This window comes from Monocercomonoides exilis (assembly GCF_001643675.1).
Source record: "Monocercomonoides exilis strain PA203 chromosome Unknown scaffold11-1913109, whole genome shotgun sequence".
NCBI classification, from domain to species: Eukaryota; Preaxostyla; order Oxymonadida; family Polymastigidae; genus Monocercomonoides; species Monocercomonoides exilis.
In genome coordinates, this window is record NW_027150556.1 from 1,422,813 (window position 1) to 1,443,801 (window position 20,989).

Genomic DNA, 20,989 nt, shown 5'->3' on the forward strand with positions numbered 1-20,989 from the left:
TTTATTCCTTTGTCATCCTCCATTTTCTAAAATTATTTATTCACTTTCTCCAATAATAATTTTGTCAAAAGACATTCAGTAATCCAAAAAGCTCACAAATAAAGTCACAAAATTAAAAGAAAATAACTTCAAAAAGTTGATAATTCACAAAATATTATTATTATTCCTTCTTTTTTCAATAAAAATTGTGTTGTTTGATTCCAAAATGAAAGATTATTTTTCAAGAAAAAAAATTAACGAGAGATGAACATTTTGAAAAACTTTTTGATTTTTTTCATTTTCATTCAAAGGAAAAAATTGAAGATATCTGTTTGGATGACTAATTAAAATATTTTTGATAACAGATATAAATATTTTTTTTTCACAAATACAACCTTGAAGAAATTATATGTTTTTTCGATTTATTCGTTCAAAATCAAATGTGGAATTTTTTTATTTGCACAATAATGATGAAACATTTTTTGTTCAAATTTTCAACTTTTGGAAACCTACTCAAGATAATTTCTTCTTTTCTTATTTTGTTGATTCAATCAAGTGAAATATAATAATTCATTTTCAAAACTTTCACGAATAAATGTCAAAATTTAAAATTTCTTTCAACAAAAGTGGACGAACAACAAAATATCTCACAAACCAATGTCAGAATGTTAAAATTTTTGTGCAAACAATGAATTAAAAATAATCTTTTCAAAATATAATATTCACATAATTGTATAAAATAAAAAAATTTTGGATAAGATCAATTGGAAAAAATATTTTTAAGGTATCCCACGAGGGTCACACCTTGGGTGGCATTTTTTTTGCACGAATCGATTTGCTGTTATGAAGGTGTGTGAAATATATCAAAAAAAGGGGTGCCAAGGTGTGACCTCTTTTTCGAAAAATGTATCTCAAATTTTCAGATCAAAAATCTGTGAAAATTTTTTTCTTTTTTGTTCTTTTAAGAACGAGAAAATGTGTATTTTCTATTTGCGTTCATACATTTCATAATTATTAAAACAACAATATTCATTAAAAATGATTAAAAAAATGTGTGTTTTGCACTCTTTTCAATTAGAAAAAAATTCCATAACTTTATTTCAAAATATTCTTTCAACAATTTTTCTCCACATTGACGTTGTATCGAGGTTTGTTTTTTTGTTAACTTATGAGGAAAACACATGCTTTAAAACAAATCTTTCTTCTAGGAAATCAACACGTGTTCTTTCTTTGTTTTAAGTGAAAATATTTGTATGATTGATGAGGAAAAGAATAATTGCTAATAAAAAGGCAGAGAAGGAAGTTCGATATTTATTTATTTTTCCATATATGAATATTAGCCTGTTGATGTTTTTTGTGTTGTTTTAGGGGCAGCAGGTCAAAAAGAATGAAAATGAATGAAAGCGGGATATCTCATTGTGCAGGCTGACCATCGAGTTGGGAGAGCGAATTCATACGAAAAGTGCACAGGGTGAAGGGATTGGGAAGGGAATTGGAGTTATATTTTCAGACGGAAAAACAGGATATTTTTCAATGATGAGGGTGGAATTGAGCAGAATGCATAAATTTCACATTTTTCAGAAGGAAGGGAAATCAATGCATTTGAAGCTAAAATGACTTCTGGAAAGGATGGTTGGCAAATCAGATGATGAAACACTTGAAAAAGGAAGGAATAAAAAAATTTAATTGGAGGAAAACAGATACCAACTGAATAAAATATAGATATTGCCAATAAAAAAGTTTGGAAGGTTTGTTGTTGTTGTTTTTTTGAAGTGATTATTATTTTGTTTTAAGAATGCTGAAAGAGCGAAGGATAAGATGATTTTGAAGAATAAAAAGAAAAGTTTGGGGGAAAAAATAAAGACAGACAGATGAAATTCAAGATATTTCGAAGATTCCCAGCATTGGGCTTTGGCAAAGAATTATTTTTGAGGAAAGATGATTTTTTGTGAAAAAAGGGGAAGTGAAAAATCGAAAGAAATGGAATGAAAAAGAGATCGCTCAATATTTCACTTTTTTGTTGGAGAGGGGGGATGATTGAGCTGAAAGTGAAAAGGATTCTGAGGTTTCTTTTCGGCTGAAGAAGACAATAACCTGAAGACGAGAATTTCAATGAATATCTCCGTTGATGTAAATTGACACTCATCTTCTTTAAATCCAACAATTAATCATTTCATGACATTCATTCATCATCTTCTTCTTCTTCATAATCAAATATTTCAACATCATATCATACAGTATCTTCTTCTGTTTTCTCTTTCTCTTCCTCATCATTTTCATCCTCCTTATCCTTCTCTTTCATTTCATGCACCTTTCATTCACCTCCTCCTCTCAACCAACAGATCTTCCCTTGTTCCTTCTTCATTGGCTCTTCAATTCTCTTCTCTTTCTCCATCTTTCCCTTCTCTCTCTTCTCTCTCTCACATCCCTTCTCTCCCTCATTCTTTTCTCACTCAACAGCTTCTTTCTCAGTCAACTTCACCTGATCTTTCTCCTTTTCCTCCGCCTTTCTTTGATGAAGACAACGAATTTACAAACATTCGCACAAGAAAACTTCAATTGAGGCAGAACAGACTGAGATGGGTGCAGAAAAACAAGCAGATGTCGAACAAAGAGCAGAGGAAGCTGGCTATTTTCACTGGAATATTTGAGAATGGGAATAATTGGAAAGATAGAAAAGGAAAAAGAGGAAATGGAGTGAGATGAATAACACGAAAAACAGCAATGAGGGAGAGAGAGAAGGAGAAGTGGAAGGAGAAACTGAAAGAGAGAGAGAAAGAGAAAGAGAAAAGAGAGAAATTTCATGATTTAAAACTATTAGGCGATTGGGTGGAGCTTCTTGATACAGACGAGGCAGTCGATGAACGTGGAGTCAATCCATTGACACTCGAAAACTCCTCATCTTCCAACACAATCAACACATTTGATTTTCCTGGCTATGTAACCAATCTTATTGACAACTTTCTCTTTGAGCAATTACTGAACAATGGCGATGGCATTCTGCGAAGAAGATTCGGTTCGCTTGCAAACAGCCTCATTTCGAGCAGAGAATTGTCTGTTTTTCAGTCAGATGCGATCTGAATCCATCTTTTGTGCCTCGAAGACAAAGACTGAGAAAAAGCAATCAAAATTCAACATAAACCTTTTTTACTCATTCAATTGCTGGCATTGGCACAGGAACAGGAACATCTCCTTCTTCATTACCCAATGAATCTTTTATTTCTCTTTGTCAGCCATCTCCTTCTCCCTCTCCTTCATCATCATCATCATCATCTTCTTCTTCTTCTTCCTCTTCTTCTGTCTACCAATCAGAGCCAATTTCATTCAGAATCCATTCTTCTGCTTATTCCTCCATTCCACCTGCCATTTCAGCCACTTCTTCATTCAATTCCCCCACCTCTTCCATCACAATGACACAAACTTCAACCTCTTCTTCATTCTTCTTCTTTCTCTTCTTCCTTCTCTTCTTCCTTCTCTTCTTCCTTCTCTTCTTCCTTCTCTTCTTCTTATTCTTCTTCGTTGCTGCCCTTTTCTAGAAACAAATTTCTGACAGGCGTTGAGCAGCAGATGAGGTGGATGAGGCAGCAGTTCGGAAGAAGAAGGAAAAGACAAAATTTTGTTCTTTCACGATATGCGTTTGAGGCGCTGCCGCTGTTTGCAGAGTTTCGGATGGTGGAGCAGAATGCAGAGAATTTGGAGAAGAGGAAGAGAGAAAGAGAGAGAGCGAAGGAAAGAGAGAGAGAAGCAAGGAACGAGAGGAGAGAGGAGAGAAGAACAAAATTACTGATAAGTTGAGGAAGGAATTAAAGCATGCAAGTGATAGGGATAATAGCTACAATGAAAATGAATATTTAGCAAAAGCAGAAGAAAACGAGAGTATATCATTGATTAGAAGAAATTCTCTGAAGAAAACAAAAAAGAAAGAAGAAAGTGAATGCCTTTACAACAGCTCCATCTTCAGCCATGAAGACAGGAGAAGAAAGATGAGACACAAACAGAGATAAAAACTGCTTCGGCTGATGAAACCGAAGGAGATATAGAGGAAAGATGAATGAGAAAGATGAGCGGGAGAGCAGGAAAATGGAGAAAGAAGAAAAAGACAAGAATTTGTTTAACAGCATCCCAGGAATACTACAACCACACCTTGAGACAGGCACGCCGAACAACCAGAAGGAGAACAAAATGGCCAGCTAGGCACAGCAAGAGGCGAAAGAAAGTCAAACGCCAATTTTGACGAGAGAGCGGAAATTGGACTGCATGCTGAATGATTTAGCCAATTCTGACTTAGAAGATTTGGACAATGAACTGGATGTGCCTTGCCGCTATGTGCGTATTAAAAGCGAAAAAAAACAGGCAATTTGTGTGGAAGATGCGAAAATTGCCTGTGTGTGCAGCAGTCGACGCGAGGCAGACGAGAACAAGACTGGATCTAATGAGTGCGCTGAAGATCGTTCTTAAGCAAAGACGTGCGGAACTGCAAAGAGGAAGCATAAGTGACACACAGAAAGGGAAGGAAAGGAGAAGGGAAAAGATAACCGCAACTGTTTCAGAAGGAGAAATGGATAAGAACCTGTAGAAAGAGCAGTGTACCTGGGAGAAGAGATGCGCTGTCGTTTTCAAAATTGGAATCTTTCTTCGCGTAGCAGAATTCGATGGCGATGGATTTGATGAGGAAATATTCTGCACTCAATTTGGTTGCGCCTTTTGATTCAGCTGCTGATTTTGCTGCAAATACAAATATTGCTCTTCATCCTCTTTCTCACTGAACTTTTTCACTTGTCAGTTCTCCCTTGTTTATGAACGCCCAACAACAGTCTTCTCGTTCTTTCAGAACATCTCAATCTCCTTCCCTCTTATCTCGATCCGTTCATCCATATTCTGCTAATCCTGCTGCTCCTGGTTCACTTTCTCCACTTTCACTATCTGCTCTATCTTCGTCTCCTTCTCTTTCGTTCAGCTTTCGTCAAATTCATCATTAGGCCTCGTCTATCATTCCTATTCAGAAGCACAGATAATTATTTATTCTGAAATAGAATTTCAACCAACCTAACACGTTAATGAAATGAATAATATTGATCTGGAATAGCCTATCATCGTGCATGCAACAGAAAATAGAGATAGACTCAGCTTTTCATTTGGAAGCTGAAAGAATTCACAGAAAGCAGAAAGAGCAGGGCAGAAAACAATATTTGGTACGAATGATTATATGGATGATCTCCCAGAGATTTCTCGATGCTGTTTGAATTCGACTAGTCGTGAAAGATGAAACAAAGAGAGAAAGCGGGATTTGAGGAAAAGGCATATTTGAAGAGAAATTATATGAGATTCTTGCTCTCATATGATATGAACAAGTTGAAATCGGAATGTTGAGGAAATAAATGTTTTTGAAGAACTTTCTGATATGATCGAAGAAAGGAAAATGGAAATATGCTTTCAACAATGAGATTTATTTTCATTGGATGCAGAAACCAAAAGAGATGAGGAAATCTAGAAGAAATATTTTTGTCTGAGCCAACATCAAATTTCTCGAAAGATAAGCTATTATTTATTCTTCAGTTGAAAAAGCGATGAAAGCTCAAGGATTTTTCAAAGATATGGAAAATGGAAAGAATAATAAAAAAATCAGAAAAAGTTTATCATTTCCAGTGATTTTTGTATTTGGAGAACGGAATGTGAGAGTGTTTGTGGGAATGAAAGTGGAGACGAGAAGAGAGAGGGAGGTATCGCTGAAGGGAGCAATGCATCCGAGAGTATTATCCGCTGTGGCGCAGGGGCTTTTCTGTGATTTGCCACAGGCATCAGTTTCAGTTCCATTGCTGGGATCGATTTTGTTCTGCGCGATGAGGGGGAGCCAGCCATTGAACTCAGCTTTTCTAATTTTTCACCATTTCATTTAACGTTTGATGAAGCTTCTGAATCAAATTAAAAAAACGGAGATTTATCTGCTACACAAAAGTGAGGGGAAAATGAGAAAAATAACTATTATTGTTTGATTGATTCCAATATTTTTGTTTTCTTATCATCTTTTCTGTTCTTCTTTATGATCTTTCTCTTTTCAATGTTAAGTTTTTCCAATTATTAATTTTTAACTACTTTTTTGAAGTTCGATTTATATATTTTCTCCACTTATTAAAAAAAATTTGATCAAAATATCCTTTTTCGCCAAAAATAAAAAAAAGGTATGGATTTTTGTTTAAATATATAAATCTTATAAATGTTTTATCAATACATGCTAAATACTCATAAAAAATCAATTCTTGTTATCAGAACAAAAAAAAACTATTTGATCAATAAATACCACAATAGAATTTCTTTTTTCAATTTTTGATCTTTTTTTATGAAGTCAAAAAAAATCACCCATATCGAAAATTATTTGGAATGATTAATTACGAAAGTTATGAATAATTTTCCACAGGAAATGAAAGAATTAATAGAAAAGTCAATTACAAAATTAAAAAAAAAACATTAAGCGAAAAGTGAAGAATCAGAATCAGAAGCCTTATAAATCGCTCCGAAATTACTTCCTTCAGGCGCTTTTGTTGGCTCCACAGAATTCTCGGCCCAAGATGGTGGATTTTCCGGTAAATGCTTGAGAACAACTGATTTATCAAAAGGCCAGAGCCCAGTAACTTTCCACGATGAGATAATTGTGCTTGGATAGCTGGCCGCTGCCAACCCATCTCGAAGTATTGTTGTAAAAACTTCTCTTTTCTCTGAGGCTGTCGTTGTCTGTCCACTTTCTGTTGCTCTAGCAAATACTCTTTTCATATTGGCAAAAATAAACTGATCATTCGGTTGAATGATATGCGATGTGTGAGATGGCAATTTAATCAAATCCACAAGATTATCTTTACAGAGTCTTTTCATTTCTTCAGTGAAATGTCCAACACCACCGTCCATTATCAACGCTGCATGCCTGTATTTCTCCCCAATGGCAATCCTTTTTTTGATAATTTCTGGAAGAAAGCAGATTCTGAATAATTCAAAAAACAATGATGATGTGACATGTCCAGTTGTCGATGGGAAGAATACTTCTTGTGAGGTTGTGGCCAACTTGTACTCATCCGGCAAAGTTTTATATGGAATGACTATGGGAGTTAAATATCTGCAGCCATCTGCGCTGCACATGAAGACGATTGAAGTTGCAGTTGGAAGAGATGTTTCTGGTGTTATCACTGAAGGCGAAGATGAAGATGAAGCGACTTGATCATTTTTTCTTTTATGAAAAAAGGTTGAGGTTTCATCGATATTGAATAACAATTGAGGAATCGGTTTTTCCTCGTTAAGATACGATTCGTATAAATCGAAAAAAGGTATTAAAACCTTTCGGCAAGAATGAGCGGCCCTTCCGATTGGAAGAGCCTTTGGCTTTGCAAACACAATCTCTGGATGTCTTTGCAAAAACCGTTCCGTCCAGTGCTTGTCCACTGATTTGCATTCTTCACCTTCATTCCTTTTCTTTTGCAACATTTCATTTGCCTGTAAATAGAAAAAAATTAAAAAAATATATAAACACATCCATTACAAACCGTTTGAGTTATGTATTTTTTTGTTGGAAATTTACCAATTTTTATTTCGTCAAGAAACAACTGTTTCATTTCCAACTCTTCAGCTTCGTCAAATAATGTGGGCCTACCACATTTCCCAATGCTTCTGCCATTGTCCCTTGCTTTGATCGCTCGCTGCAGTGAAAATCTTTTTAACAAGCCGCTTTTATCAATCTGTCTTTCAGAATACTCAAAAATATCGTGAACGTACAAGGCTTTAATGTGTGGATCTCCCAGTGATCTTATTTCACTCGTTGCGTTGACGTGCGTAAAGGAGGGTTTTGTTTTTAACATTTTGATCTGAAACTTTTTTTATATTTTTTGATCAAAAATGGCCCGGATTTCCTCCCCGGCCCGGGTTTCCTCCCTCACTAAGCTGAGCAAGGATGGCCGAGTCGGTCTAAGGCGCTAGTTTAAGGTACTAGTATCTTCGGATGCGTGGGTTCGAATCCCACTCCTTGCATTTTTCTTTTTTTCCATTTTAATAAAAAACAATTCTTTCTTTCTTTTTTTCCCTTTCAAGCTGGAGCACAAAATTAAAAGAATTAGAATGTTGTAAAAAAACAGAACAGAAATGAGAAAAAAGAAATGAAAAGGTTGTGCAAAAATGAAATAAAATGGAATAAAACGAAATAAAAAATGAAGTTTAAAAAATAACAATAACAACAATGATAATAACAATGGTAGTAATAATCAGATGATGTGAATAGCATGATATATCTAAAATCCACTTTCAAACACAAAATCAAAAATTCTAGAGGTTATCACTTTGCGTGGCAAAGGGGGAAAGCCAGTCGTCTTCAAACAGCAAATAACATCAACGCAAACTGTTCGCCACAAGGCCCGTGAAGCCATCGCAATACAAACAGGGGTGCGCGTGTGTCAAGAGGCGGTGAGGGCGTTCAGCCTGCGCTTCACTTCCTGCATGTCGGGCCGCTGCTCGGGCACTGCGTTCCAGCAGTCCTTCATGATGGCGATAAACTCCGCCGGTACGTCCTTCATCTTCGGCCCGTCCACAGGGAGCCGCGCCCCCGCCACCACCCTTTCTGCGATCTCTGCCCGGCTGAGCCCGTCGTACGCCTTCTCCTGGTTGCATATCTCCCACAGCAGCACCCCCAGCGCATACACATCCGACTTCGCATTCACCTTCCCGTGCGGCTGCAGCGACTCCGGTGCGAAGTGCGTGAAGTCTGCCATCCGCACCGGCCGCCGGCCCCGCATCTCCTCGTCCCGCCGCCCCTCGTCCCCCTTGTCCTTCCGCGTCTTGATGAAGTTCAGCCGCGCCGGCGTCCCGAACCCCGCGATCCGGATCGACCAGTCCCGCTCCACTACCACGTGCGACGCCCGCAGGTCTCCGTGGAAGTTCTTCTCTGCGTGCAGCCCCGACAGCGCCGTCGCTATCTGCTGGCTGAAGTTCAGCTTCGTCGCCCACACCAGCTCCTTCGCCTTGATCGGCTCCCGCAGCTGCCCGCCCGGCCCCGACACCGCCGGCCGCAGGTCCTCCCCGATTCTGCGTCTTCTTCATCCCCTCCGGAATCACAAACCCTGTCCCCGTCAGCCGCATCCGCTCCATATCCTCAACCAGCTTCAGATTCGTCTCTTCATCGTCTGCCCCTGCCCTTCCACCCCCTCTGCTTACACTCGTCGGACTCGACTCCGAATTACTGTTGCACTTGTAATGGCTGATACATTTTTTTAATAGATTTAAAAGAGTTCTTTCTTTCAAGAAATTTCATTAGCTTTTTCACTGTCACTTTTAATTTAAAATTAATAAAACATAATTAACTACACCTAACGTAATTTTGGTGGTGTTCATAGGAAACATTTTTTTTTTAAATTGGAAACAACCTTAACAAATTGTTTTTGTAAATTCTTTTATCCTTTTTTTCAGTTGTTGAAAATTTAGTGAGTCATTGAGAGCAAAATTCGGGAAATTTATTTGCGTTGATAGTTTGCTCTTATTAATAGGTTTTTCTTTTTCTGTTTTTATCATTTGATTTTATTTTGGAATTTTTCTTTTTTTTATTGATAATGTATTTTTTTTTTTTCGAAAATAAGATTTTTAATAATAAGATCACATTAATAAAAAGCAGATTGCTGTGCACTTTTTCTTTTGAAGGAAATGTCTTTCCTTTCATGCATTGAGGGTTTTTAGAAATTCATTCGTAAAGCGTTATCTTTTCACTAATGCCTTGTTTTAGAACATAAAATGCAGCCATTAAATAAATCCTTTCGGTCAAGTACAATTTCAAAATCAAGCCTGACATTAACATCCACAAATGGATCTTCCAACGATATTCAAGCATCTAAACGATCGCAAGAAACTCTTTCAAGCAAACCGTATTCGTATCTTCATTATATAGATAAAGTTTTTGGGAAATTCGATAGCAATGTAATTGATTATAAAGCATTTCCAGCAGAATTTCTTTCTTCAAAAACTGAAAAATGCTCTTCTCGAAGTTATATGAATGAAAAATCACAGCTTTCCAATAACAAGCATCTTACAGAATTCCACTCTTTAACTTCTCAGACTTCAAAAGCCCTTGCACAATTCAACCGTGACGACGCTTATTTTATGTCATTTTTGCCTTGTGAAAATAGCGGAACGAATTCAAGCGCAAACAATATAATTTCAGAAAAATCACATCCTTTAGAAACTGATATTTCGAAGCTCATAATAAAATCTGGATTTAACAAAGCAGCTTCTTTGAAAAACACAGAAAACGAAAAAGATTTGAGGAATGATAATTCTCACAGAAATGACTGTGAATGTGAGATTTGCTATCCAAATCAATTCGCATCTAGCAAAAAAAAATCTCAAGTAGCAAAATCAATTTCACCAAGAGACGAACTGATATTAAGTGGAAAAACACTGAGAAATGAATTGAAAGCTTTGATGAAAACAGATGAACATAGCGACATTATCACCAGAAAGGAGCTAGCCGGAGATATTGAGACAGTATTGGACAGGCCTGGCGAAGGGGCTGTGGATCTGGCAGAAAAAAGAGAGATTTTACTGAAGTGGAGATGTGAAGATCAGGAATGGAAGAAGAACCAGAAATCAAAGAGATTTGGAAGTCGGAAGAAAATGAAGGAAACAAATGGAAATGACGATCTCGGATTCCAGCTAAAGGAAAAAGACGATTCAAATATCGCTGAAAGTGAGTTGAGCGAACAAGATTCGATAGAAGAAGATAGAGTGCATAGAAAGATCATAAAGCGGCAGATGAAAGAAGCCAAGCGATTTTACAAGGAATTTGGGTATGTGATACAGAAATACTGGGAAATAGACGAGAAAGAAAAGAAAATGTGGGAGGAATTTGAAGAGAAAATGCACGAAGACGAAGCGAAGAAGATGGAAATTGATTTTGATTCAGGAAAGATGACAATTGAAGAGCTGAAGAGGAAGTTGTTTGATGAAGGAAGCGAACAAGCACTTTCAGAAGATGAGAGAAGCAGCTTGTTAAAGCAGCTCAGAAAAGCAGAAGCGAAAGAACGCAAAAAGGCAGAGGCAGAAAAGAGCAGTAAACTGGATCGCCATTTCCGGTTTATGGTGGAGTGTGCCCTGAGGCAAGGAAATTTGAATCCTGTTTTGGAGCTTTCTTTGACGAATCCGGAGATTGTGGCTAATGAGAAGTTGATAGCTGATTACACATTAGGAAAAGAAAGCAATTCATCAGAAATTTATCATTCAAGTGACGATATGCCACAACTTCAAGAAACGGATGATTTGTCTTTTCTGCAACCAAATTGTGAAATGACTCGGACTCCGTTGGATTCTTCACATTTCTTCACTTCGATGGTTATGCCAAATAAAGATGATAATTATCAATTTACTCAAAGAACATTGTTTGATGAACGACCATTTATTCATTCTCCTTCTATTGTTCAATCTGATTTGACATTGGAAAGAGAACACAATCAATCAAAATTGAATGATGAAAGCGATCTTGGAAAAGAAGAAGAAGAAGAAGATGATGATGATGAGTCAGAAGAAGGATTTGTTTTTTATTTTGATTCATCTACACCCTCACAACTTCAGCTTCCAGATGTTATTCCTTCACCTCCTCATACTCCACCTCCTTCACCTCCGTCGAGCCCTGATTTATATTCCGTTATAGTCAAATCACAACAAGATTTATTCTCAATGCTTCAAGACGAACGAGAAAATGATAAGAAAAATGAAGGTGCTTTTTGTGAAGGCGATGATGATTCAATTTCAGAAGGCTTCTATTTTGACTTTTCGGCAGAAATAGATTGAATTAGTTGATATTTTTATTGATTTCAAAACGAAGTTACTGTTATAGATTGCCAATTTCATTGGAAAATCTTTTGTTTTCCGCAAATTTTGTGACGATTGCTTATTTATAGACGTTGTTGCAAAATTTGAAATCTTTGGATAAAGAAAACTGGGAATAAGGAATAAACAAGTTACAAATGGGATTATTGAATGATTTGTTGTGTTCTAAGGTTTTGATTACAATTCTTAAAGTCAAAAAAAATAAAAACAAGAATGATGACTTTCATATGCTTATTCTTTTCAGCAAGTATTGAATTTACACGCTAATTTCATTTTATCGAATAAATCAAAACATTGACATTTATTTTAAAAAGACACAAAATTTGAGTTTTTAGCTTCACTCTGAATAATGACTTGAAAAAATAACTAAAATAAACTCAATAATCGTATTTGCATCTTATCTTTAAAAAGCATGCACGAAATTGTAAATATTAAGAAGTTGGCGTTATTCAAATAAACAAAACACTGAAAATTAAAATAATAAATTTTTTCCATAGAATACATTCATAATCAATTAAAATAATAAGCAATAAATACAAAATGACACTTAAATGATACACAAAATGCAAAGAAAGCCATTCATTCAGTTGTAATCTTCACAAAATGAACAACCAAAGCCAAAAGATCAAAACATTGTCTTTTTTAATAAAAAATTACAATTAAAGGCTAATATAATGCTAATGAAATAAAACTATAAATTAATTTCTGTTTAAATAAACACCCGAAAAATGAAAAAATACATATCAAAAACTAAAAATCAACTGAAAGTTTAAATTATCATACAAACAGTAATTTTATATGAAATTATATTTTTAAAAACAATTAGTTTAAATATTGATAGCAAACAACAATACAAAATAAAAATTTTGAAACAATCAGGTACTTTTAACAATCTTTCCGCGTATAATTTGAAGCAGCCACACAATAGCGACGAGGACTGAAGGGAATATTGCAAGGACAATCCATGCAATCCAATAGTTTCCTTTGCTAACCTCCAAAAATGGATATATGTATCTGCGTATAAATGCATCATATATCATAGAAGTTAGAATGAAAATCAAAATACAAGTTTAAACATTCATAGAGAAAATGAAAAAAAAATGAATCAATTTTCAAACTTTTTCTTGATTGAATAGTGTAACATTGCAAAGCCAAGATATAAAAATATCATTGCAAATGGAATCAAGCAATGAGCAATTTTATATTGCGTTCGAGAGAATATGACTTGATCAATCAGGATGAAAATAAAGGACATTCCATGAGGAGTAAAGCAAAACCAGAATATGAACCATCCGCTCAATCCTAAATGTTTAAAATATCCAAAAAGGAAAATCCAAAACCCGGCCATTGCAGTTCCTCCACCGGCAATTCCAAGAATTCCAATAACATACGTGAAGTAATCTCTTTCATTCAATTTTTGCTCATCTTCAAAAAGCGGAAGTTCAGAATTGGTTGTTTTTTGCCTTCCATAAGAAACAGCAAACTAATTTTAATCAAAGAAAAATGGAGATTTTTAAAAATGAAACTGCTCTTCAAACTGGTAATAAGCAAAGCAAACAGTAAAATATATGTAGACCCAAAAAAAACTTTGGACAGTATAAAATTTAAGAGAAACTTGCTCCCCTGTAAAAAGCATAAAATTAATATCACTTTAATTATATAAAAAGCAAACAAAGAATTCCAGTCAAAAGCCAGATGGACAAATATGTAAATGCGCATAATCTCCATATAAAAGCAATCGTACGAAAAGTGTTCGATCTCTTTAAAAACATTGTATTAATTCCTGTTTGCTCACATGTAATGGAAAACGAATGAGTGCAACAAGTTCTGCACGATACCATTTAAAAAATAATAGGAGTATTAACTGTTTATGGGCATATTAATTTTTTTGCAAGTTGAATACAATTTGAGTTCAAAAATTTGAGGTAATGCGAGAAGGACTAAATGAGTCACAGAAAATTTACTAATTTAATTAATGTAAGATATTTTGAAATGAAAAAAAAAATTCCTGATCCAACTTAAAAAATCAAATTATTGTTTGAATCTTTGCTAAGATTGCGTAAATGTTTCCGGAGCAACAGCTTCACTATCATCGAGATGTGATAATACCGATGATGAATAAGACAAATCCGTGTTTTGATCTGTGTCCTTATGCAATGAATGCTCCTTTGATGAATTTGAAATGTTTTGAGTTGAATCTGAAGACGTTGTTTGCATAAGAAATGAAGAAGATGGAGATGCAGCTGGCTCTGCTGAAATGGGGGATGATGAAGAGGATGAATCTAAAGAAGATGAAAATGATGGCGTTGTCAATGATGATGATGAAGAAGATGCAAATGATGCAGATGATGAAGAAGTTGAAGAAGGTGAAGAAGAAGCCAATAAATAAGACGACGAAGAAGAAGATATTGTTGCAAATGAAGAAGTTGGAGGTGAAACTGACATGCTCCCTGCAGATTGATTCAACAGCTGAGCACTAGACGGAGAGACAGACGAAGAAGGCGTAGAGATTGAGGCGACGATGCTGTTGAACGGAAAAACGGAGAATTTCGGCGGAGAAACAGAAAGAGAAAGAGAATGGGCCGACGGAGAAATTGAGCTCTGTGGCTGGGAAATAGACACATATGAATGCTTCTGCTTGGAAAGCTCGCTTTGATCTGCTTTGGAAGTGGTGCTGTTGGAAGGAAGAAGAGATGAATGAGATGAGTTTGATTGGGATTGGATTTGAGCTGTGTCAAGATGAGTGTGAGAAGAAGAAGGGGATTCTGATGGGTATGAAGAAGTTGGTGGAGAAGAAGAAGGAGAAAAGGAAGAAAAGTTAGAGGAGGAAGAAGATGATGGCGATGAAGACAAAATAGACTTCGTATCCTCTTCTTCTCCTTCATTGGATGATAAACTTGCATTTATCTGTGATGAATTGGCAGCATTTGAAGCAATGGAAGTATTGTTTGGTATTTGCACTGCCTGAAGAACAGAGAAAGAGAGGAGGTTTGGATCATTCACGTGTTCAGTCGTGTTCGTCTGCTGGTCAATGGAAGATGGAGAGGATGATTGGTGTGTCTGTGTGTTTGGCTTGGAGACGGTTCTTTGAGGATATGCTATTGTGGATAAGGAGGAGGAAGGAGAAGGAGAAGGAGAAGAGGAGGAGAAAGAAGAAGAAGAAGAAGATGATGATGATGAAGGCGAAAATGACTGAGGCGGGGAGAAAGCAGAAGAGACAGCAACCGAAGGCTGAGAGAAGAAAGGGGAGACAAACGGAGAAGAGGAAGAAGAATGCAAAAGTTGAGAGACAGAAGAAGAAGATGATGAAGAAGAAGAAGAGAAAGAAGAAGTGTGATTTGTTGAAGTGAATGAGATGGATGGATTGAAGGGGTGGAGAGGTAGAGAGTCCGAGACGGTTGATGGGAAAGAAGAAGAGGAGGAAGAGAAAGAGGAGGAGGAAGAAGAAGAAGAAGAAGGATAAAAGGAAGAGGAAGAGGAAGAAGAAGAAGGGGAAGAAGAAGGCATTGTGGATGCTGAAGTGTTATGCTTAGATGAGATGAAAGAGTTGTAATCAGATGGATTTTGATAAGAAGCAATCAGCTCGTTTTGGAATGGAGCATCGAATGAAGTGAAAGAGGAGAGAAGAGTTGGCTTTGGGAAATATGACGAAAATGGAAGAGGAGCCGAAGAAGAAGAAGAGTAAGAAGAAGAAGAAGAAGAAGAAGAGGAAGAGGAAGAGGAAGAGGAAGAAGAAGATGATGATGACATAGAAGAAGAAGAAGAAGATGATGATGATGGAAAAGAAGAAGACGAAAGAGAAGGTTCCTGAGGAATGATGTGAGATATAATGATTTGTGGATAGCCATTTGCCTGGCTGAGTGACTGGGAAGATTGAAGATGGAACAGAGGAGAATAAGAAGAGGAAGATGGCATTGGCATTGAGGAGGAGGAAGAAGAGGAAGAGGAAGAGGAAGATGATGATGATGAAGGTGCTGAAGATAAATAATCAGCTTGATGATTTAAGTTTATATTGCTTTCTTCAGATGAAGCAGAAGCAGAAACAGAAGCAGAAGAAGAAGCAGAAGATTGCACATTCAAAGCAGAGGATTTAGAATCAGTTGGATGTATTGATGTTTCAATAGTTTCTTCTTCAGCACTTAAAATGGATGGATCATTTGTGGAAGAAGATGCTATTTTTGTGTTGTCTTGTGCAGATGATAAGGAAGATGAAGGTGAAGGAAAAGGCGATGATAAAGATGATAGCAAAGGGATTGTCAATAACACTTCATTTGATGCTGATGCTGAAGAAGAAGAAGAAGAAGAAGAAGAGCACATTTGATCAGAATGCAAATATGATTCTTTGGTTTCTTCTGCTGTTTGTGCTAATTCATGTGATGGCTTCAATGTTTCAGTATTTTCATACCTTTCAGAATTTTCATGTTTTGATGATAAAATAGAAGTATTCAGCTTATTTGTGGAAGATGAGAATTGCTCCTTAAGAAAGATGTCTTCATTGTCTTTTCTTTCTCCTCTCATTTTTTCAACGTGTTCGAAATCTTCTTTGCTTTCGTTTGCAATTTTATCATTTTTCTCTTCTTCTTCTTCCTCTCCATCTTCTTCTTCGCTAACTTCATTTTTGTTTGTGCTTGATTTGGAATCAAATAAACTCTTTTCTTTTCCAAAGAAAAAGTTGTTTTGTTTTGAATTCTTATAGTCTTTTTTGTTCTCTTCCTTATTTTTTGAGCTTTCATCTCTTCTTTTGCCTTCTTCCTTTTCATTTTGTTCCTCAACAGCTTCATCATCATCTTCTTCTTTCCTTTCTTTTTCATCCAAATTATTAGCTTTCTCTTTATTCTTCTTCAAATTTTTGTTCTTTTCATTTTTTGTGTTTTTCTGCTCTTTCTCCTTTTTGTCATCTTCATTCATTTTTCTTCCTTCTTGTTTTGAATCAAAATCTTTACTTGCTCTTTCTTTGGAGTTGGAAACTTTCTTCTTCTTTCCTTCGTTTTCTTTGCTTTCTTTCGCTTCTTTCTTTTTATCTTTATCTTTATCTTTTTCCTTTTCCTTTTCTTTTTCCTTTCTTTTTTCCTTCTCTTTTTCTTTCCCCTTCTTTTCTTTGCCATTCACTGTTGCTGATTTATCGTCATTCACATCCATTTCTGTTCCTTTCAAATGAGCTTTTTCTACCACAGCAAGTTGCCTCGTATGCATTTGCGAAGAAGAAGAAGATGCAAAATTCGAGAAAGGTGATGGAGAAAACGACAGGAAACCAGAAGGAATAGAAGAAGATGAAGAAGATATTGCTGTTGCTGCTGCCAACTTCCCATTCGAAGGAGGAGGCGGAGGCAAAATACCATCAGAACCAGCAGCCCCTGTCTCCATCAACCTGCCAGCCGCGCCCGCAACGCTCCTCGCCTTCATCTCTTCCTCTGTCTTCTCTCCTATTTCCCTCAGAAGCGCCCCTCTCCCTCCTTCAAAGAAGAACAGCCGTGTTCCCACAGCCTCTGCAGCTATCTCCACATCACTCGATCTTCCCAACACAGACAGCGCTCGTTCCAGCAGGAGAAGCACAGAGCGCGGAAGCGGCGCAGCAGGCGGGGCGTATGCAGGGATGTTTGTCAGCGCCTGTGCTTGGGCCTGGGCATCGAAGAGGAAGCGGGGGGATGGCTGGGAATGCTGGGAAGATGAGGAGGAGGAGGAAGATGAGGAAGATGAGGAAGATGAGGAAGATGAGGAAGATGAGGAGGAAGAGGCAGAAGCAGAGGCTGAGGCGGAGGTGTTTGGGAACGGATCGGAAGAAGAAGAAGAAGACGAGGAGGAGGAGGAGGACAGCGAAGGAAGTTGCTGAGTGGTAATTGATGAAGAAGCAGGAATTGAAGGAATTGGAGGAATTGTCAATGAAAAAGGCATAGGTTGGGCATGCAAAACAGGGGACAATGGATTGGCAGTCATAGATAGTGGAGGAATTAGAGAAGAAGAAGAAGACGATGAAGAAGACGATGATGAAATCGTCTGTTGAACAGCTGATGGCTGAGGGGATAGAGAGGAAGATGGCGATGGGGAGATGTACAGCGAAGGCGGGTGGTGTGCAGTGATAAGTGGCTGAGTGGGAAAGAGAATGGCCGTGTTTTGATAGTTCTGCTGAGAAATTGGCTGAGGAAGTGAATGCGCCAGCATCTCTTTGATGATCTTAACGACAGCCAGTCGAGCTTCAGGTAAAGTGTCAGCTGGGTTGGACGATGAGGCGTTTGGATTTGAGGAAACATTTGAAAGCGGAAGACTTGTAGAATACGAAGACGAAGCTGACGAAAAAGATGTTATTGGATCATTGGGAATAATTCGATGTGAAACACCTCCTGGATTGATGGCATTTGGATTTAAAGGAGAATTACTTAATGTTCCTGGCTGAGATGAGGAAGCAGATACTGATTCAAATAAAGTTGAAGAATGCGCTGGAACTCTTATCGACGACTGATGGCTTTGAGCATTCTTCAATGAAACTGTTGTATCGGATTCATTTATGGCAATTCTCAGAATTCTCGATAAAAAGGAAAATTCTTTGAAAAATGTACGCATTTTTGGTGATTTTCGATATAAAGAGCACAATGTTGATTTTGCACAGGATATTGCAGATGGAAATGGCGATTCAAGCATTGCCAGAAGAGAATCAAGAAGAAGTTTCATCACTGCGTCATCCTTCTTTTTTGTCAAGTGCGCAATTGTCAGCGTTAAAACATCAAGACAAAGAAGCTGAACTTGCTCAATCCTTGAAACTCTAAAAATTTTCATTACGAGGCTTAGAATATCTTGATCAAGAAGTAAAGGAATCCATTCTTTTCCTATTTAATGTTTTTCTCATTTCAAATAGTGAAAAATAAATTACAAAATCAAACTGAGGATAACAATTAATAATATGCGTTGGAGAGTTTGCACAAGCTTTTCTTTATTTTCGGTTCTGAGATAATTTGGAAATTGAGAAATCTCTCTAACCTGAATAATGAAATTTGAACATCATAAAACTTAACAAATTCGAATCAAACATCTAGCACTTCATAAAATGAATGTTTAGATTCGGGAAATCTTCCTTGGTCAGCCATTAACACCAGAATTTTCTGGTGTAAATAAACACATTTCCAAATAATGATCCTTGTTGATCGCGCAATTTATGATATAATTGAATTTTTATTTATTTTGACAAACAAGAATTAGAGGTAATGGATGATCAAAAATTGATAGATAGTTTGCAAAATGCATCTAATTTTGAAATTTTTGTTTGGTTATATTCTTTTATATTAATTTCAACATTTCTTGCTTTTGTGCATTTAAATTTATTGTCACGATGTGCTGTTATTATACAGGCGAAGTAAAATGGGATTTTCAGAACCTTGATAAGCTCGTTAGTGTTATTGACCATTCACTTCAAAAAGCTCAGACAAGTCCAACAACTTCATCAACGAAACTTTTAATTGAAGACTTTTATAAAGAGAAAAGTTATCACAGCAATGAAGAATTAATTGGACTTCTTTCACATTTTGTAAATTATCTTCAATCAATGTGCAGAAGAGATCCGAAAGTTATTGAAGAATATGCCCCCTCAGAACTTTTTACTCTTATTGATGAAGCATTCACTTGCAATCCTCCATATAAAATTGGAATTCAACTTTGCGAAATTATTCGCTACTCTCTTTATTGTAATGAGGATCGTTCCGAAGCACTTTTGACACAATCATTAGCAAAATCCATCTTAGATAATCTTCTTTTACCAGTGGAAAAAGTTACAGAAAGCCACATATTGGCCCTCCAACGTTTCACTTATTCAGAATCACTTTTGATAACAATGACACTTGTAAAGCTTGGTTGCATTCCTCGACTTCTTGATCTGCTTATTCACCCCGTCGAGTTTTGTCTGAGAAATGTGTGTTTTTGCTTGTCTCATGTACTCAGCTCTGGAGCAGAGATTGTTGGAAGCGACAGTCCGCATCCTTTTTCAGAGGAGATCCTGAGATATGACGGAAGCGAGAAACTTTTTTATGCATTTAAAAGAACGAAAGACAAAAAGGCAAAACGAGAGATTTCCAGATGCTTATGTTTTTTGTGGAATGGCAAGGCGCTTCCAGATCATTTGGGAGAAATCATAGAATTTGGCTGGGCAGTCATCAATGATGAGAATGAGTCATTGGTTGATAGACAGAAAATGCTAGCTTCACTTTGTCAGCTTGCTAAAATGAATGGTTTGTTCCTTAAAACATTATCATTTTAATCAATAGTTTTGTTCTCAATAAATGATATTTTTGTTTACGTAAATTTTTAATTCATTCATATTTTTCATATTTTCTTTTTGTTTAAATTTTTTTCTTTTCTCTTTTCAACTTTTTAACATTTTCATTTTCTTCTTCCTAGAAAATCAGAAATTACTGCAAATTTTTCATTCTACAACAAATTGCATACATATTCTCGATGGCAGCGTAACACAGTTTTATGGAAATGTTCTTTTCATTTTAAATGAAATGATAGAAAGGTCGCCAAAAGAAATTTCGGAACAGATTATAGGTGAGATTAATAGGGACAAAATAAAAGGATTAACTGAATCAGCAGATAACACATACAAAATCAACGCCATCTTCCTTTTAAAAAAGATGACTGACAGTTAAATCATTACACATTTAGAATACACTTAGAAATTTAATTTTTATTTGAATTCTAAACAATTATTCAAATTCATGAAAATTAAAGTGAAGTTTTCTTTCACCAATTGTTTCATTGAATAGGAGCTCATTGCTCTTTTTGCATAATTTTGAATGGCGAGCAAATTATGAAGATGGTGGTTTTTTTCATGACTTTTTTTATCTAGAAAGAATTATAAAAATCAAATGGTATGCCGGTTTAAAATATTTAAATCATAATTATTTTATCATTAGAATGTTGATAAATATCGAATTTATCCACATACTTAAGGAAAAAAAAAAAAAAAAAAAAAAAAAAAAAAAAAAAAAAAAAGAGAGAGTAATTGGGTGATTATTTTTGAAATCATAACTATTTCCTGGTTATTGATTATTCAAACGTTGTTCGTCATCGGGAAGAGACTTTGTGTTTGAATTGTTGAATTATTACAACTGCTATCAAAACAAATGTTTAAGCTCAAATGAAGATACAGATTTTTTTCAAATAAGTCTTTTCACTT

At 36.2% G+C, this 20,989-nt stretch overlaps 7 protein-coding genes across 7 annotated transcripts; 4 read left to right on the forward strand and 3 right to left on the reverse strand.

Moving 5' to 3' along the window:
• Nucleotides 1-2,703: 2,703 nt before the first annotated feature.
• Nucleotides 2,704-3,060, forward strand: MONOS_17279 (uncharacterized protein; the record flags this gene model as incomplete). Its single annotated transcript, XM_067870183.1, has 1 exon — nucleotides 2,704-3,060. One exon carries the CDS (start codon nucleotides 2,704-2,706, stop codon nucleotides 3,058-3,060), a length of 357 nt encoding a protein of 118 aa, XP_067731698.1.
• A 1,219-nt stretch (nucleotides 3,061-4,279) lies between these two features.
• Nucleotides 4,280-4,555, forward strand: MONOS_17280 (uncharacterized protein; the record flags this gene model as incomplete). The annotated part of the gene is made up of 1 exon (XM_067870185.1): nucleotides 4,280-4,555. The coding sequence occupies one exon, from the start codon at nucleotides 4,280-4,282 to the stop codon at nucleotides 4,553-4,555; it is 276 nt and encodes a 91-aa protein (XP_067731699.1).
• A 3,788-nt stretch (nucleotides 4,556-8,343) lies between these two features.
• On the reverse strand, nucleotides 8,344-9,351 carry MONOS_7867 (uncharacterized protein; the record flags this gene model as incomplete). The annotated part of the gene is made up of 2 exons (XM_067878226.1): nucleotides 8,344-9,208; nucleotides 9,323-9,351. The coding sequence occupies 2 exons, from the start codon at nucleotides 9,349-9,351 to the stop codon at nucleotides 8,344-8,346; spliced, it is 894 nt and encodes a 297-aa protein (XP_067731700.1).
• A 297-nt stretch (nucleotides 9,352-9,648) lies between these two features.
• On the forward strand, nucleotides 9,649-12,045 carry MONOS_7868 (uncharacterized protein; the record flags this gene model as incomplete). The annotated part of the gene is made up of 2 exons (XM_067878227.1): nucleotides 9,649-9,673; nucleotides 9,728-12,045. 2 exons carry the CDS (start codon nucleotides 9,649-9,651, stop codon nucleotides 11,785-11,787), a joined length of 2,085 nt encoding a protein of 694 aa, XP_067731701.1. The 3' UTR covers nucleotides 11,788-12,045.
• A 656-nt stretch (nucleotides 12,046-12,701) lies between these two features.
• MONOS_7869 (uncharacterized protein) lies at nucleotides 12,702-13,462 on the reverse strand (the record flags this gene model as incomplete). Its single annotated transcript, XM_067878228.1, has 3 exons — nucleotides 12,702-12,840; nucleotides 12,945-13,309; nucleotides 13,385-13,462. The coding sequence occupies 3 exons, from the start codon at nucleotides 13,460-13,462 to the stop codon at nucleotides 12,702-12,704; spliced, it is 582 nt and encodes a 193-aa protein (XP_067731702.1).
• A 225-nt stretch (nucleotides 13,463-13,687) lies between these two features.
• Nucleotides 13,688-18,957, reverse strand: MONOS_7870 (uncharacterized protein). The gene is made up of 3 exons (XM_067878230.1): nucleotides 18,849-18,957; nucleotides 18,702-18,798; nucleotides 13,688-18,647 (listed from the first exon to the last, which is right to left on the reverse strand). The coding sequence occupies exons 1-3, from the start codon at nucleotides 18,903-18,905 to the stop codon at nucleotides 13,876-13,878; spliced, it is 4,926 nt and encodes a 1,641-aa protein (XP_067731703.1). The 5' UTR covers nucleotides 18,906-18,957; the 3' UTR covers nucleotides 13,688-13,875.
• A 190-nt stretch (nucleotides 18,958-19,147) lies between these two features.
• Nucleotides 19,148-20,068, forward strand: MONOS_7871 (uncharacterized protein; the record flags this gene model as incomplete). Its single annotated transcript, XM_067878231.1, has 1 exon — nucleotides 19,148-20,068. The coding sequence occupies one exon, from the start codon at nucleotides 19,148-19,150 to the stop codon at nucleotides 20,066-20,068; it is 921 nt and encodes a 306-aa protein (XP_067731704.1).
• Nucleotides 20,069-20,989: the final 921 nt, after the last annotated feature.